General features: G+C 39.0%; 1 protein-coding gene across 1 annotated transcript in view; it reads right to left on the bottom strand.

Annotated features, from left to right (window-relative positions):
- Positions 1-16,505, bottom strand: part of LOC130582514 (microtubule-associated serine/threonine-protein kinase 4-like) — a 108,053-nt gene that overhangs the window by 36,669 nt on the left and 54,879 nt on the right. The window contains exons 6-9 of the mRNA XM_057381269.1: positions 14,399-14,474; positions 12,793-13,002; positions 9,800-9,901; positions 5,071-5,203 (exon numbers count right to left, since the gene is read on the bottom strand). Of these exons, the coding sequence (XP_057237252.1) occupies positions 5,071-5,203; positions 9,800-9,901; positions 12,793-13,002; positions 14,399-14,474 (521 nt within the window). The remainder of the gene's footprint in view (positions 1-5,070; positions 5,204-9,799; positions 9,902-12,792; positions 13,003-14,398; positions 14,475-16,505) is intronic.

Here is a 16,505-nt window from a genome sequence, read left to right as displayed (position 1 = left end):
CTTAAGTACAAGACAATATGTCATCACAGAGGTGTAACCAACCTGTGCAATTGGCCCAGGCCTGAGCAGCAGCCTGTCCATCAACCTCAGAGCCACAATGGATTGGTTCTAAAACACAGGGGGTAGGGCTCTTTTTGGTGGAGAAGAAGTCTAGAACTTCCTCACAGGAGCCATCTTTGTGGTTTCTTGGTCCCATGCCCCCACCACCAAAAAATCGGACCGAGTAAAACCATGACACCCATCTTTCCTGGGCTCCTTCAGTTACAGCAAAAGCTTCCAGTTTAAACCAAAGATGGACTCCAAATAGCTTGCATCTTCCACACAGAAATGCGGATAGCAGAATAAGCTAAAAGCCATTTTCTTAGAAGCTTATCCTTTACATAGTCACTAACACAGATGACTTCTCTGGGAAAGTAAGATTTTAGGAGTCTAAAAACTGATCAGATTGTCCCTGCCAGGGTCAATCTATGCTGCAGAGCTCCTAAGGCCTTGCCTGTTGTTCAGGGAGGGCAGCAACTAAGAATTCATCTGGGTAATAAGAGCTAAATAGGACAGCCAGTAACTAAAAGACCTCAGCAATCATATACATATTTAATTAYATTGCCTACATAGCCAAAGATAAACATTTTGTCACAGTTACTTGCTAGGAATCAGAGATAAGACCACCTAAAATTTGCAAGATGCATTTTTATCTTCGGTCTGTGAATTGAATGTATGAATATGAAATAAAACTGAATATTTACAAAGAATATCTCAACYGAATCTTTCTATATAAAAATAAGTGACTATTACAAGTGAAATGTTGCACAACACTTACTGCAATTCTTAAAAGCAAGTCAACCATATACTTAATTTTCTGTTGCAACACTAAAGATTCAAGCAGTAGCTCCCATTTGTAACCACTATAGAAACCAAAATGTGTGTTAAATGTTAGAAAGAGAAGAAATCAGAATGTCACTTCAAAGCCCAAACAGATCTTTAAAGTGTTGAAGAAGATAAAAAGCATTCCAAAAATTAAGTCGATTGTGTWAACAGTGAAAAATATCCCCACCGAAAATAAGTAAAATCTTAAAGAAAAAAAGTCATATAGCCTGAATCTGAAGTGGATTTCCCTGGCAAAGTCACAATTTTGTCAACATGGGGGTTTTAGAATAGAAGTGTTGATTAAACCTTTATTGTACGGTTGAGAACTAAGCTGGCTGGAATAATATACTTTGAAAGCCTTCTCAATTGAAATCACCTTCATAAACAGCAAATTAAAACAATGCCTTTTGAAACAAAACTTTTGCAAAATAACCATTATCTGAGAAATCCATATTATTTGCAAGCAGTAGGTACTAATGGGATGGAACCAAAAGTCAGATTTCAAAACAGGGAGCTATGGAACCATTTTGAAATGCCTGAAGAGATTTTTCAAACTCATCTAAATACCATTAAACATCTGTCCTTTTTTCTTTCACTGATTTAAACCATTTCTGAAGACTCATGATTCAAAAAGGTAAAGACGGTAGTTTAAAAAACATGAGGAAAAATTTCTCCCCAGGGAACTCTTCAGAAATGCAGCCAGCATTCTCTGTTAAGTGATGAATCTGTTGTGGTATTGCTTTCAGTACAAAATTTGTAGTATAAATTTATCTAGCATTATCTCCAAATAATGCAAGCATCATTTCACTCAAAGAAAGAACATTACAGTTACAGCGACAAAGGAAGTAAGTAGAGAAAAGTCTAAAGTAGGTTGCTTTTCTCTGCAGATGAAATAAAATCCTTTCCATGAACATTTATGAACACTGAAAAAATAAATTAACAGCTTGGCTGAAAATACAATTCTGTGTTACAGGATAAGGAGTGCTACTAAGGTGCATTTTGTTTGGAAAAACTTAGTTCTGCTTTTTAAAAAATTTCTGTTTTTACATACAAGGGCCTAAAGTTCTCAAGGATGATCTTCCCATAATATTTTATAGTAATGAATATAGGGCTTCCAATAATTCTCGTTGTAAACAATTAATTCCAGGACATAAACCCTTAGTGACCTTATTTTATTTTTGCTTAGGAAGAGTCCCTATATAGAGAGGCACCGATTTACATCAAAACCAGATCACTCAAGAAGTCATTGTACAGTGATTTAAACTGCTTATAAATATTACTTCTTTTTGGAGTGGTGGGAGGAAAGCATTAACACAAATCAGATGGCCTGAATTACCTATTACAAATACATATACACATTAATCTTTAAAACAAAACACAAAATAATTCAATTGCTCAAATCTCCAACTGAACCAAAGATCGCCAATGCATTTATCATACACCACTCAGTATTTACTGATAAAACACATAGTCCATTTTTACCCTCAGGAAAAAATCCAAACCCCAGCACTTCAATTATCCTTTGAAAGCTTCAAAGTTTGTTACATTAATTAATATTCAGTTTATGAAATATAATACAATGTGTCCTAGATGAAGCACACTCCCATAAAACAAATATTTAGTTAAAGAACAGAGTATTCTGCATTTGTATATAAGCATTTGTTTCTAGACCTCGCTCACAACAAACTGATTCAAAGATGTTATTAAACTTAGGTAGTGCCAGATTCTTGACTCATGCTGAGGAACACTTTAATCCAAGTGGCCAGGAAGAGTCACTGGGAAAGATAAGGTACAACTGGCAGAACCGGGGTCAATGCTACAAAACCCTCAATCCACACTCCAAATAAAATCTTGCATACTTAATCAGTGAAAAATTAATGAAAAATTGATGAATTTTCAGTTTAAGACAGACCAAACAGCTCACCAAATCCAGAAGACAATGCTTTATTGTTCAGAGAATTTCAATACTTTTTGATCTTTTCCAAAACCAAAGGAAAAATAGTATTTCTGTTTATTTTCCCAATTTTCTGGCTTCCTTGCTGCACTCCAAATACAAACAAAAAGCATCAAAGCTGTTAATCTGTATCTCAGACAAAAAAATAATACTAAATTTGGATGAGGAAGTTCTGTGAAGATAGGAAGCGGACTAATAATAGGCCTGACTTTCTTTGGATCTGTTAACATAACATTAATGTGATCTATAACAATACTCAATCTGAGTTAGAACTAAGCAAATTCTTGACACAACTGGTAGTGCTGAATTTCACAAACTGCTTTAGTTCAACAAAAWGGTTTTGACACACAATATACTACTCCTTTGATTTAACAATATGTGATCTTACATCATGAAAGTTAGCAAAGGAAGAGTTTATCGTAGTTTTTGCTATTATTTTGTGTTATCAAGCCCTCTCCTAGTCCTAGTTCATAACACAAGAGATGAGCTAATTGGCACTAGCTAGACTCATTTTTCCATCATGGAATTTCTACCAATTTCTTCCAAATTGCACTCTTTATTTTTCACCAGTGATAGAACCTGGTCTCAGAGTGATGAAGAAGACGATCTAGCTAGGACAGAGAAGCATTTTTTTTAATGCTGCCCTTAAAAGAACCTTAGAATGCCTTGAGTTGGAAAGGACCTTGAAGATCATCTGTTCCAAACCTTCTGCCATGGGGAGAATCACAGCATCACAGAATACACTGAGCTGGAGCAGACCCAAAAGGATCCTGAAGTCCAAGTCTTGGGCCCTGCACCAYCCCCAGGAGTCACACCATGTACCCGAGAACATTCTCCAAACATTTCTTGAGCTCTGTCAGGCTGGTGCTGTGACCGCTTTCYTGGGGAGCCTGTTCCAGTGCCCAACCACCCTCTGGGTGAAGAACCTTCTCCTGAACCTCTCCTGGTACAAATTCAGTCCATTCCTTCAAATCCTGTCACTGGTCACCACAGAGACCAGCMCCTGCCCCTCTGCCTCCCCTTGTGAGGAAATTGTAGACTGCCGTGAGGTCTCCCCTCAGTCTCCTCCATGCTGAACAGATGAAGCAACCTCTGCTGCTCCTCACACAGATTCTCCTCAAGGCTCTTCACCACCTTTGTTGCCCTCCTTTGGATGTTTTCTTATAGTTTAATATTTTTCTTATATTGCGCTTTCCCTCACTGTTGAATTTCATATGGTTGGTGATTGCCCASTCCTCTCATTTGTCAAGRTCTCTCTGCAGGGCCTCCCTCCTGCCCTGGAGACAGGGAGTCAGTTCCTCCAATGTTGTATCCTCTGCAAATTTGTGTAGTATCCCTTCCAGTCCTACACCCAAGTCATTTATGAAGATGTTGAATAGCACAGGGCCAAGGACTGAGTCCTGTGGAACCCTCTTAGTGATGACACCCAGTCTGATGTCACCCCATCACTGTAACCCTTTGTGCCTGACCCGTGAGCCAGTTGCTCATCCATCTCAGGATGTGTTAATCCAGCCGTGTGCTGGACATTTTGTCCAGAATGATAATGTGAGAGACAGTATGGAAATCCTTACTGGAATCCAGGAAGATCACATCAACTGGCTTCCCCTGATCAGCTAGGCAGGTAACCTTGTTACCTTCCACAAGACCACGTTGCTCAGTACCGCATTCAGTCTGGTCTTARAACACTCCAAGCATGGGGCACCCACCACTTCTTTGGGCAACATGTTCCTGTATCTCACCACTCTCACAGTACAGAAAAATTGTGCAGTGACCATACCCCCACTGCAACCTAAGCTTTCCCTCCAAAAGCCCTCAATGGACTCAAATTACCCATAAAAATAAATGAGCTGGAAGACAGACTTCTCACAGATTCCAAGATGCCGGAACCTAGGGGCAGTGAAAGGCAAACAACAGCTCAACTAAGTCTCCATTATAACTGTGCATCAAATTATCCCAGTAAATTTCAGCTGGAACTGAAATGAGCAAGTTGCATTGTCAGGCTGGAAGAAGAGGAGTGGTATCACTCATACTGTGTATTTGTGGACCATATTCACAGCAGAAAAGTCTGGCTCACAAGAGACAGCCTTTTTAATGTGTCGAACGTGTGGAAGTACTTTGAGAGTCAGCAAATGCTTGTTCTGCTTTTACCTCCACCTTGACCCTTTTCAAGTACATATAGATTATCAGAATTGAAAAAAACATTGAGAAGAAAGCACCTAGGAACCTACAGATATACCAGAGGATTCACTTACCTTCCAGAGGATCTTTATTTAAGCCCAGCTGGCTAATAATGTATCGAGGGATGTCTGTTTTAATGCCTTGTCCCTCTTTAGCATGGCCTTCGGCTGCTTCCAAAAGATAGTAAAACTCTTCAGGATCAAATTCCTAGAAGAAAAACAATCACCATCATTTTCTCTGTTTGAAACTGATTCCTTAGGGTCTAACATAAAAATTACCTTTGCTTCTTTCAACTCCACATACATGGTATTTTCCTAATAAGAACACTTATCCTTTTTTTTCTATCAATAGTAGTCTATTAATCTATTCCAACTCTTATACAGTGTAACATGCTGTAAGAAATGGAACTGCATGCCACAGTTTCAGAGCAGTACTTTATATGAATAGTATGTTCTTTGCCCTCAAAACTCCACATAATACTGAGTGAAATGACCTACAAYCAGCAACAATAAGATTTCAAATAGAATATCTCCCTGCATGTGCTTGCCTATAAAAATCTATTACAACAAACATATACACATATTGCACTTCACTTTTTACTTTTTAAGTATTAATTTGAAATATTTCTAATCAAACTGTGTTTTATGGAAAATACAATGAAATAAATCATTAACTTTAGAATGAAGATAAAATTGAAAGTTGATAAAAAACATTTGAACTTCATTGAYCCAATTGTTTCAAATCCAGAAATGAAATGTTCTCCTGTGGGAACTAACTATATTGCAACTATAATTTGTAACATACCTAAAAGGCAAGTCTCAATAARTAACAGAAAGGAACAAAAAGAACAGAAACCAAAAATTCTACCTATCCCCAAGTCCCTTGGAAATACATTTATTTTACTACCTTTATAGATTATAAAAATAGAAATACATTGAAAGGAGAAAGGAAGATTATGTAAAAAATGAGGATGGGTTTTTTTAAATGTAATTTCTCTCTCTACTGGCATGAATTCAGACCAAAGCGTCTGTCCATGGTTATTGCATTCTTCAAGGTGTTTGTGCCTGTAGGTGCAAGGCTTAACAGAGTGATATCCATCAGTTATTGATGTAACAAAACAGACTTTTCCTCAGTAGGCCAGCTCTGTCACAAATGCCACTGGAAACCAGGCAGTCTGCTGAGCTAGCTGATTTCCTGACTGTTTTGTGGCCCAACACAGCTCCATGGGGTTTTAGTCTACATGTTGAGTCACAAGGGTCCTGTCCTAGATCCTCATGCTACTCAGGACTCGGGAAGTCGACATCCCAACCCAGAAGGCAGCTTGAGAAATCCAGTATCATGCTTCATTTTGAAAGCATCAGAACTGCTGCAGCTAACAGGAGGAGCTGCAGCATGTCTGAAATAAAGTATGTTTGGCATTTTCAGTCTTAGGGAAACAATCTTTGTTTTACACTGGTCATGAAACAATTTTCATCATCTACAGCCTACTGCAAAGAACTTACCACAAACCCATGAACTCTCCTAGCTCTCTTAGTTCCACACGGAGTCTCAGGATGCTGCTAGCCTGCCTAAAAATCTGAACTGATAACTAAACTGCACTCTCTTACATGCCATYTCCAGCTGTGTCTCTTACAAGCTACTCCTTGGAACTAAAGAAGTGTGATGCTGTGTGCCGAGATTTCCACTTACTTTTGTCACAAAAACATTACCAACTCCTGACCTGCTGCAGTGGCAGATATACGACTTGTCCTTCACTTATCAGCAAGACAAGGCAGTTTCAAACCAGGTCATTTTAATCATATGAATGTGTGTGTGTGTGTGTACACGTGTGTGTGTGCACATCTATCTCAGACATATAAATACACAGGTGCAAATAACAAGTAGTGAATTTATTTTMTGATCTTCACTTCCAACTCTTTCATTTTCCATGTACAAATGGAGAAAAAATTAAATTATTGCCAGCCAGGAACTCTCGCAACATACGGAACTGTAAAATCTTTATTCCTACAAAAATCAAGTAAGCTAAAAAGGGAATTCACATGCTATAAAAAGCTGAGCCAAGACTACCATAAGAAAACTGACAGCTTTACTGTGTGGTATCTGAAATGTCTGAAGGCCACCAAGCTGGACTCATTTCCTACAATTTTATGAACTTGCTTACAGAGGCTGAAGTTTTCCAACCATTATCTATTTCAGAGAGATATYCTAAAACATCAGCCAATATTATTCAAAAGCTTCCAGACCCATACTACAGAAAAACAATACCATTTCTGTAAGTTTACAATGTTTGTAGTCTAAGCTTAAAATGATCTTGCACAATAAATGTATTTTATGACCATAAATCTAAATTTGTTCAAGCTATCTGTATCTGTAGGATGATGCAGGGTTGTCATAACCCAGTTTAAACCTCCTGAAGATCCTGTCTGAAGTGAGAACACCTGAAACAAGTTGCGCTGGCTTTCCCAGCCACTGCTGCTCTGAGACTCAACTATGAGAGAGTCACATGTGGCCTTTGCACCGCTTCTGTTCCACKCACTTCAGCAGGCTCAGCAAAAGGAGGGGTGCAGGATGTGCATCACTCTGCTTGAAGGATAAGGAAGAGCAAGTAATGTAGGATAAAATCCCAGTGGCAGAAAGTGGGAACTAAGTGAAGAGAGATTTGTACTAGAACCCATGAGAAATTAGCACTTAGGGAGAATGAACTAATGGGTAAACAGACCAGAACAGAATTAGAATTGAATTAGAACCACAGAATTGGTTCTTGAAATAGAACCACAGAATCATCATGGTTCGGAGAGACCTTTAAGATCATTCAGCCCAACCATTCATTCATCACCACCACTGTAACCCCTAAACCACCAAACAATCATCAAACACCACATCCAAACACCTCTTGAACACCTCCAGSTGACTCTATCACTCCCAGGACAACCTATTCCAATGCCTCACCACTCTAACAGTGAAAAAAAAAATCAAATATGTAATCTGATCTTCTATGTCTCAGCTTAGGGCCATTTCCTGTAGCTCTGCAGGGTACTGTAAGGGAGACCATCTCCCACCTGGCTACACCCTTCCTTCAGGGAGCTGTAGGAGTGGTAAGGTGCCCCCTGAGCCTCCTCTTCTTGAGACAAACCCAGCTCCCTAAGCTGCTCCTAGACACATCTTCTAGAAACTTCATGGGTCTTGTTGCCCTTCACTGGACATGTTACAGCACCTCAATCAGAAAGCTAACAGAGAATGAGGATGCTGGAGTTGGTGGGAGAAAGCCAGGAAGCTCGTACAGGAAGCTTGTACCAAGACCAGACAAGTCTTGGTCTGACTGCCTACAAGATGCGTTCAAGGGCATTTCTGGATGTGTGACAATAGAGAAGTATGTAAACCAGAGAGGGAAAAAATGAAGAAAAGACATCATATGAGAAACTGGATGATATGGAGTGAGATTATATGAGCCCTGTAAACAGAGAGGGAACATCACACTGATGGGATAGACAYGATACAGGCTTCTTGGGGGAAGGAGTAAAACAAGTTTGGATTCAATGGCAGAAGAAGGACATGCTAAGGTGTTCTTTCTAAAGCCTTCCTTTATGTTTTGTTTTGGGTTTTTTTTTAACATCTCTTTCATGCTGATTCAGAGCACACAGCTTATTTTAGATTCCTTCTGAACTGCAAATCACGAATCAAATGCAACTGAGAACACTGAGACTCGGTGTTTCCAAAACAAAATAGAGGCAGCTCTCAAAATGCCCGTGGATGACTGAGCCAGGGTGTGGATTAACTGTGCCACAGATGAAGGGACACAGCACAGAGCCAAAAGCAGGCTGGAAAGACTTACTAGCTCAGATTCAGTGCCATGCAAATGCAGTTATGACAACTTCAGGCATAACTTGAGTCTTRTAGCAGGCTGGCTCCCACATAAACCCTGCCAGCCTCAAATAGCTGTATGCAGCATCAACACTGATCTTGGTACTGGCAAGCATAGGGGCTCAAAGTCAGCTCAGGCTGTCTGCCAGGCCCTTTTGGACTCACAGGCTGGCTCTGGAATGGTATTTGGGTGTCTACACCATCCTCCTGTGTACACGGTGTTCTGCAAGTGTTTATTAGTTCCACTGAACAACTGAAGCACACTGGCACTGTGTGTAGGAGCAACTTCCTGCACCTGAGCCATCCCAGCACCCACAGCAYAGACAAGAAAAGCAGAAACACGCCCACATGGCTCACACAAACTAACCCAGTCTGGCAACATTGATGATGTGTTCATCCATAAACAAATTAATTCTTCTTCTCCTTCTGGTCCCCAGTATAACAACAACTACCCAGGTAYCCAGATAGCCTAATCCCTTTACTGCTCTCATCACCAGACAGGTACTGCAGAGCTGACCTCAAGCTGTTTATAGCTCTGGCAGCTGTTCAGTGCAACAAAATTACGAAGCTGGTAAGAAATGAGAAAACCATCAAGCGATTACAATCCTGCAACAGTCTTCCCAGAAACAGGGAAGCCTAACAAAACAACACAAAAAGCCAACTGGTGTTAAGAAGCAGTTTCCTTAGCTGATGAAAAGATTCTATACCACAGCAGCTGCAGCAGCAGGGAAACAAACAAAACTGCAGGGGGGTCCTGTCATGATGTTTGTCATGTAGCATCACTTCTTTTCCATCTTCTTTCCATAAGAAGTGGAAAAGATCCCACTAACAATGCAGCCCTACTATACTCAAAAATCAATTGTGAAGATCTTTGACTACTACATCAGAGATATTCCTACACTACTAAGTGAAAAACACTACTTGTAGTAAGCATGACCTCACCAGGCATTCCAGTAAGCGAGCAGGACGAGCAATAACTATCAGGATTTTTCGAACAAGTTGTTTGATAAATGCCATTTCTCCACTCTCTGATCGTTCTTGTGCCTAAAAGATAAGAATAAAGTCATATTAAACCAAATCACATTCAATACACTGCTTAGGACAGTATGTATGATATTTAGGACACCTTACAGGTTTGACTCATGTACTTGATACAAATAGCACATCAATTTTAAGATGCCAGCAGAGGTAACAAAGATCTGAGCAACACTGTAACTTATGATTAAAGTAATCCCATTTTCAAAGTTTTAATACTGTAACAACAAAGGTGTCTGCAATAAATACCTACTTTTTTTCCTCTTCCTTGCTTCTTAAGCTTACATASYATTATTACCAMCAGTTTTGCRAAAGTATAMAACACACCAATATAGATCAACACACATCTCTACATGCAGGTTGTGCTTCAATAATTTAACCATGTTAGGCTGAAATGAAAACTAACATAACTAACAGATATGAGCAACATCCATGCCAAATTCATACTGATGTCTTTTGGGTCAATCATAGAAAAAAATGACTATTTTTATATATATATACACATGAAAAACCTGTACTTGCASAGAGGCCTAATATAAAGGTACATTTAGAAAGGAACAATGACAAATTGAGTTCTGCGAAGATTACAAAAGAGAGGGAGAAATGCTATAGAGGAATACATACAGAAAAAATACTTTTAGAAGGTTTGATAACATCTGCACAATGGTCCAAGCTGCATTTAAAATTTCTTTTAAATGTTCTCCWCTAAGAACCAATTATGTAATTTAAGGATGCTAGTGAATGCAAAAAAACCCATGTATTTCTTCTAATTAGAATATACTTATTCTAGCCCTTACTTCAAATATCGAAGTGTTTCCTTGCTCTGAACACTAGAACTCACAGACTTAAGATTTTCATAATCTCTTGTTTACTCAAAACCACAAAGAAAACTGAGAAACTAACAAAAGATTATTACCATGGGCAAAAAAGTTCTTCTTCTATGACATGTTATATTTAAAAAAAAAAAGAAAGTTTTTAAAATTATGCATATTGCTCTTAATATAAGCACCAAAATCTTAAAAATTGCCAAATATATAAGAGCAATTAATCTGTGGAGTTTAAAAAAGAARGAAAGAAAAGGGCACAAACACCATCTAGCAGTCCTCAACAGTTTTCAGAAGAACCTTGTTAGACAGGAGCATAATTCTGTACATTATCAACTAAGCCCAAATAAAACTCTTCCATAAAGAAAACACTTGCATATTTTAACCACCAACAAAATTTAAAGCACCTTTGTAGACTTTTGTGAACACTCAAGTGCCTAATTGAACAAAAGATTCAATATATACTATATTTAAAAGGCATGAGGCAGGAAAGTATTCAGGTCCACTTGACCTCAGAAATATAAAAAAAATTTTGGCTGAAGGAAGCTGCTCCAACCTCAAGAGAGTCTTTCCCTAGTTTAGATAACTACACAGTGCCAAGTAGCAGCAGGAAATGCAGAATTCCACTGAAGACTGCAGCTGGGAATTGACAACAAATTAATCACATGAATCCAAAGCACAACTGAGTGCCCATAACCAAGCTGTGTAAAGAAAAAGTTTTCATACTGCCACATCATGCTATTAACAAGAAGTAAGCAGTGGACTCGAAACTTAAGTCTGAATTTTTTAAGGTATAATGTCKTTGCAGAACAGGGTTATTTTTCATATTAGCATCAAAGAACATGACAAAACGAGTGTTCCGTTGATTTTTTTAAACAATGCATTGCTTTATATCCAGACGGAAGAATAATTTGCTGGCATGTTATTTTAGTGCATGTTGGGAGAGGTGTTAGTAAACACATACTCTAAACTTTACTCAATGTATAGCCATTTTAAGGTATGTATTTTAACAGAGGTTCAGTGAATCCTGGTTTAGACATGTTTTTTTGTATTCCAACATTATGAACTGGCCAATTCTGCCTGCACTTTGGCAAGATAGAACTATGATCATTTCATAAGAAGGCTACTGGTTCAAAACTTCCTTTTGACTAGTAAGCAATCTCTATGTATTTTCAATGTTTAATGAACACCATTTCTACAATCCAGAGTAAATTTACTGATGTCTTCAGTCTTGTATTGCTGTATGAAGAGAAGAAGTTCAAACCACAGCATTGTCAGAAATCCTATTTATTGACTAGAAATTAACAAAAAAGCAGCATAGGAAAAACATAAAAAAAAATCCAACCAAAACTGCTTGTGCACTCAAAAGAAAGCAGAAAACAAATTAAGACAGGCATAGTATCTTAATGGACCAGCTGGAAAAGATTTCAAATGAATATTAAATCTGCTGCTCTATCAGATTATTTGGCTCTTAACATAGTATCAAATCCCACCAAAATAAATGAGTGCCACATTCCTTCTTTTAAAAATTATACATTAATAAACTACAGCAACTTATGTCACAGTGCATTTGTCAAGTTTCAAATTCTTCTTAATTAATTTAGCTGGATCATTGCATGGAAGTTTCTACAGATTTACAAAAAACATTTCTGTTAAACACTTCAGATTAAATAATCTCTTACTAATGGAAAACTAAGGGTTGCTGTCCGCTTTCTCAACATAGTAGTGCTGATAAAAGGGAAGTGTGTATGTTTCCTCATTTATTTAAAGTAAATGGAATAGCCAGCCCTGTCTGGGGCTTATGCACATACTTCTGTAAGCAATCTATAACTTGCACTGCAGGACATAATGCTGCTGTTTCTGAAATCTTTACAACCCACCCATTCCATACTAATACACTTGGGTGCCTAATAGTTTTTGTGGGGGTCCTTCTGTAGACTAAAACAGTTTATGAAGAACACTTGGACAATTCCTTGAGTGAACATTAGTAATTTGAGACAACATTTAAGATAACTCTTAGGCAAGCAGATTTAAACAATTTTTCAGRCAAACGCACAGCAGTCTCATGGCTCATACCTCCTGTAGCAATTTGTCTAATTTCTGCTGTAACTCAAGAAAGTATCGTGATGTGATGAGGCCCTGGTGAGATTTATCCAAACAATCTCGAGCCAGTTCTGTGATCTGATGGTGGGTAAAACTGAGCACTCCATCTGCTAGGGGAAGGATGTTCTCTGGAGAATGATTTGTTATAATGTCCTGAAGCCTCTCTTCCATCTGAGCTGTGGCCTATGGAAAAGCAATATATTAAATCAGCTCTGCATCACACTAACAGCCTCAAAGTTATTTCTGACCTTAAAACATTTCTGTACTGTCTATGAATTTATCTAGCTGTAATGCATGAAATGACTAAGGCCAAAAAGMAAGTACACAAAGGCAAAGTGACAGATGACATTTCCCCACATCACCGGTCCAGAAAAGCAACAGCCCTACTGTTCTACTATGCAKCTCCCCCACCCTGTCTGCCACTGGTGATTAACTGTGCACTAATCTTGTGATAATCACTAAACAGAACTAAAAACCTTTTAAGTCAAAGCCAAAGTACAAATAAATAAAAAGAAAGAACTCACGGGGCTCTGCTTTGTTCTGCTAAAACTGCAGATACTACAAACCAGAATATAATCATTACTCTCACAAAGGTTATTCCATAAAAATATTTCACTGGGCAGAGTTTGAATGAGGCTCATTTGACTAATTAAAAGCACCACGGGCTCACAGGTCCTGCCAAACATGTCTGCAGATCCCAGAAGTGTTTGTTTTACAGAACCAACTGTTTGACTCTCACAGAACTGCAGATGCTTAAAAAAAAACCCTTGAAGATACTCTTATTATTAAAAAGTAATCTTATACATGTTCATATCTCAAACACTGAGTTCTGTTCACACTTCATGTTGTTGCTCAACTCCTCTGCATATTCTGACTAATCTTTCTTCATAYTTTTATGAAGAAATGCAAAGAAATTTCTCCCTTTTTACTCACTTTTTAGGAATAGTACCTTGGTTTACTTTCCAGGGAAAACCAATATCCTAGGAGCAACAAAAGCATAGTGCTTCAAGCTGTGCACACACACCTGCACCTTGGAACTCGTGTCTCAAGGCCTTGGGACAGGAGAGCAAAATATCCTCATACCCCATGGTCAAACCACCACATCTGTGTACCAATCCTCACAATTAAATCAGGAAATATAATACATGTATGAATTATATAATAAATGTTTGGGGAAATGAAGATATGGCACTAAATGAAGGAATCTGCTGGTGTATCACAGCAGATGCTATTCAAGACTAAGCACTGGGAAATTGTTTTGATTTACTAATTCAGTATGCATTTGMCCCAAATACACACCACCTATTGAAATCCAGTGTACCATCAGATTCCAATCTGCAGAGTGTATTACCAGCATGATTCATTCCAAAACCAGTTTGGCAGTTTTGCCAAATGAGTGTCCAGTTCTCAGCCAGAATTTCCTTTATTGTGATTTTATCATTGCAACAAAAGCTTGGTGATGCTTCATAGAAGCCATTACAGCACTGGATCATTACTCCCCATAACAAAAGCACCACTTACTTAGAACCTATGTTGCCTATCAATTTAGATACTGGGTATCTTAAATATAATTCATTACCTTTGGGAACCTTTCTTTGTAGACATGGTTCATCATAATTATTTCATTGTCACAGCAGGCAGGAGAACGTCCAGGGCTGCAAGTGAAGCAAATTACCCTTTACACTTGTCCCAGCATGAACTACAGTTAGTTATTCTATTTTTGTAGAATTTATTTGCAACAAAAAGTCAGCACAGGCTTCACTGGAAAGGTACAGTCTGTCATCAGTGATACACTTGGTTCCTTTCTGCTATTTCTGTTCAAGTCCTCATGATTATTTAATGTACTTGACATCTAACTGCTAACCATTTTATTCTTCTACTTTGTACCTACATTTCAAGGCAGATGCAGCCTTGTGAACATTATCTTTTTCTCAGAAGGGTAACAGAGATCTATTTAACTGTTATGTATGGCTATACCACTACCTTTAAAGATTAGATACAATCAAAATAGCAAGATCTGACTCTGGTAGCTCTGGTAGCTGGTAACTCTGGTAGCTGCAAGTGAGAAAGTAAAAAAATGAGTTTGTTAGAATTTTGTTCTTCTAAATGGGTAATTTCAAAAAAAAAGATACCAGAATATTCTGTTTTCAATCTGACCATCAGAGAAAGACAGTAACTTCCTACAAATAATGTCATACACATGCATGAGTCGAACAAAGCTGAAGCACTGTGCCTGCAAAAAAAAAGGCACAAGACTTTGAAGAAAGGAGTTCATAAAAGATACCCATGGACCTGGCTCACCTACAAAACTACTTCTTGCTATCATGAGCTTCACTGTTCACTACAAAGCTCTTAAAAAAAATCTCAATGTGAATTTCCTGTATAGGTGACCCTGCCCCATTCAATTTGTCTAAAAGATCTGGACTAGAACAACTCCACATGGGGTAATCCTATAGGAGTAACTTTATCATAACATGTATTGGAAAGTTTTGGGTGCAGAGGAACCTCAATCGATCCCACTTTAATCAGTATGATACTAGGATCAGCAACAGATTCCCAGARCCTGAAGAGAGGTCACAGGTCAACAGGAGAGCACCTGAAGAGCAGCACGAAGAACTCTAGCAACTTGCAGCAATGCGTAAGCTTCAGCAACGCTCAGCTTCAACACCTCTGTGCAAATACACACAGCACAGRAAATAAACCACAGGCATTAGAGACGTGCGCACGCCTGCAGGGCTACAGTCTCACTGGCTTCACAGAAATGCTTCCCATGACTGGAGTGCTGGAATGGAAGGATGCAGGYTCTTTTGAAAGGATAAGTAAAGGAGATAAGGAAGGGATGTTGCCTATGAAGTCAGCTGGATTATAACCAGCTGCACTCGGTAACCATCTGCAGTGCATGGAGATCTACCTGTGGACAAATGAGGAGCTGACCAAGCGCCCAAGAGCACACAGCACGGTGGAACACAATTCAGGAGGTTTCTGAAATGTGTTGACGATAACTTCCTTCTCCAAGTAATAGGACGGTCAGTGAGGAGAGGTGCTGTGCTGGACCTCATTCTCATCCCACGAAGAGGGGCTGGTGAGGAACATGAAGGTCAAGGACAGCCTGTGTGTCAGGACTATGAAAGAGTGGAGTTTGTGATCCTTAGGCAGCAAAGAGGGCACACAGCCAGCTCATGGCTCACGACTTCAGTAGCAGGCTTTGTCTCTTCAGGGACCTGCTTCACAGAGTACTCTGAGATGAAGAACTGGACAAAACAGGGGACCAAGAGAGCTGGCTCATATTCAAGGGTCAACTCCTCCAAGCTCAGGGATGATGTATCCCAATGAAGAGGAAGTCAGGCAGAAATGCCAGGAGGCCTGAGTGCCTGAACAAGGAACTCCTGAACAAATTCAAAAATAAAAAAGGAAACCTACAAAGGATGGAATCAAGGACTGGTAGCCTGGGAGAAACAAAGAAAGAATGCCTGAGCAGGCAAGGATCAGGTTAGGAAGGCTAAAGCCCTGATAGAATTAAATCTGTCCAGGGAAATCAACAGCAATAAGAAAAGCTCTAAAGGTACATCAGTGACAAAAGACTAAGGAAAATGTGGGCCCTCTCTGGATGGAAACGGGAGACCTGGTTACCAAAACATGAAGAAGTTTGAGATACWCTATGACTTCCTGGCCTCATTCTTCACTGT

This window comes from Malurus melanocephalus, unplaced genomic scaffold (assembly GCF_030028575.1).
Source record: "Malurus melanocephalus ecotype Western Australia unplaced genomic scaffold, MMel_1.1 scaffold_503, whole genome shotgun sequence".
Taxonomy (NCBI): domain Eukaryota; kingdom Metazoa; phylum Chordata; class Aves; order Passeriformes; family Maluridae; genus Malurus; species Malurus melanocephalus.
Note: the sequence above shows the minus strand (reverse complement) of the source record. Positions and strands in the feature narration are given on the sequence as shown.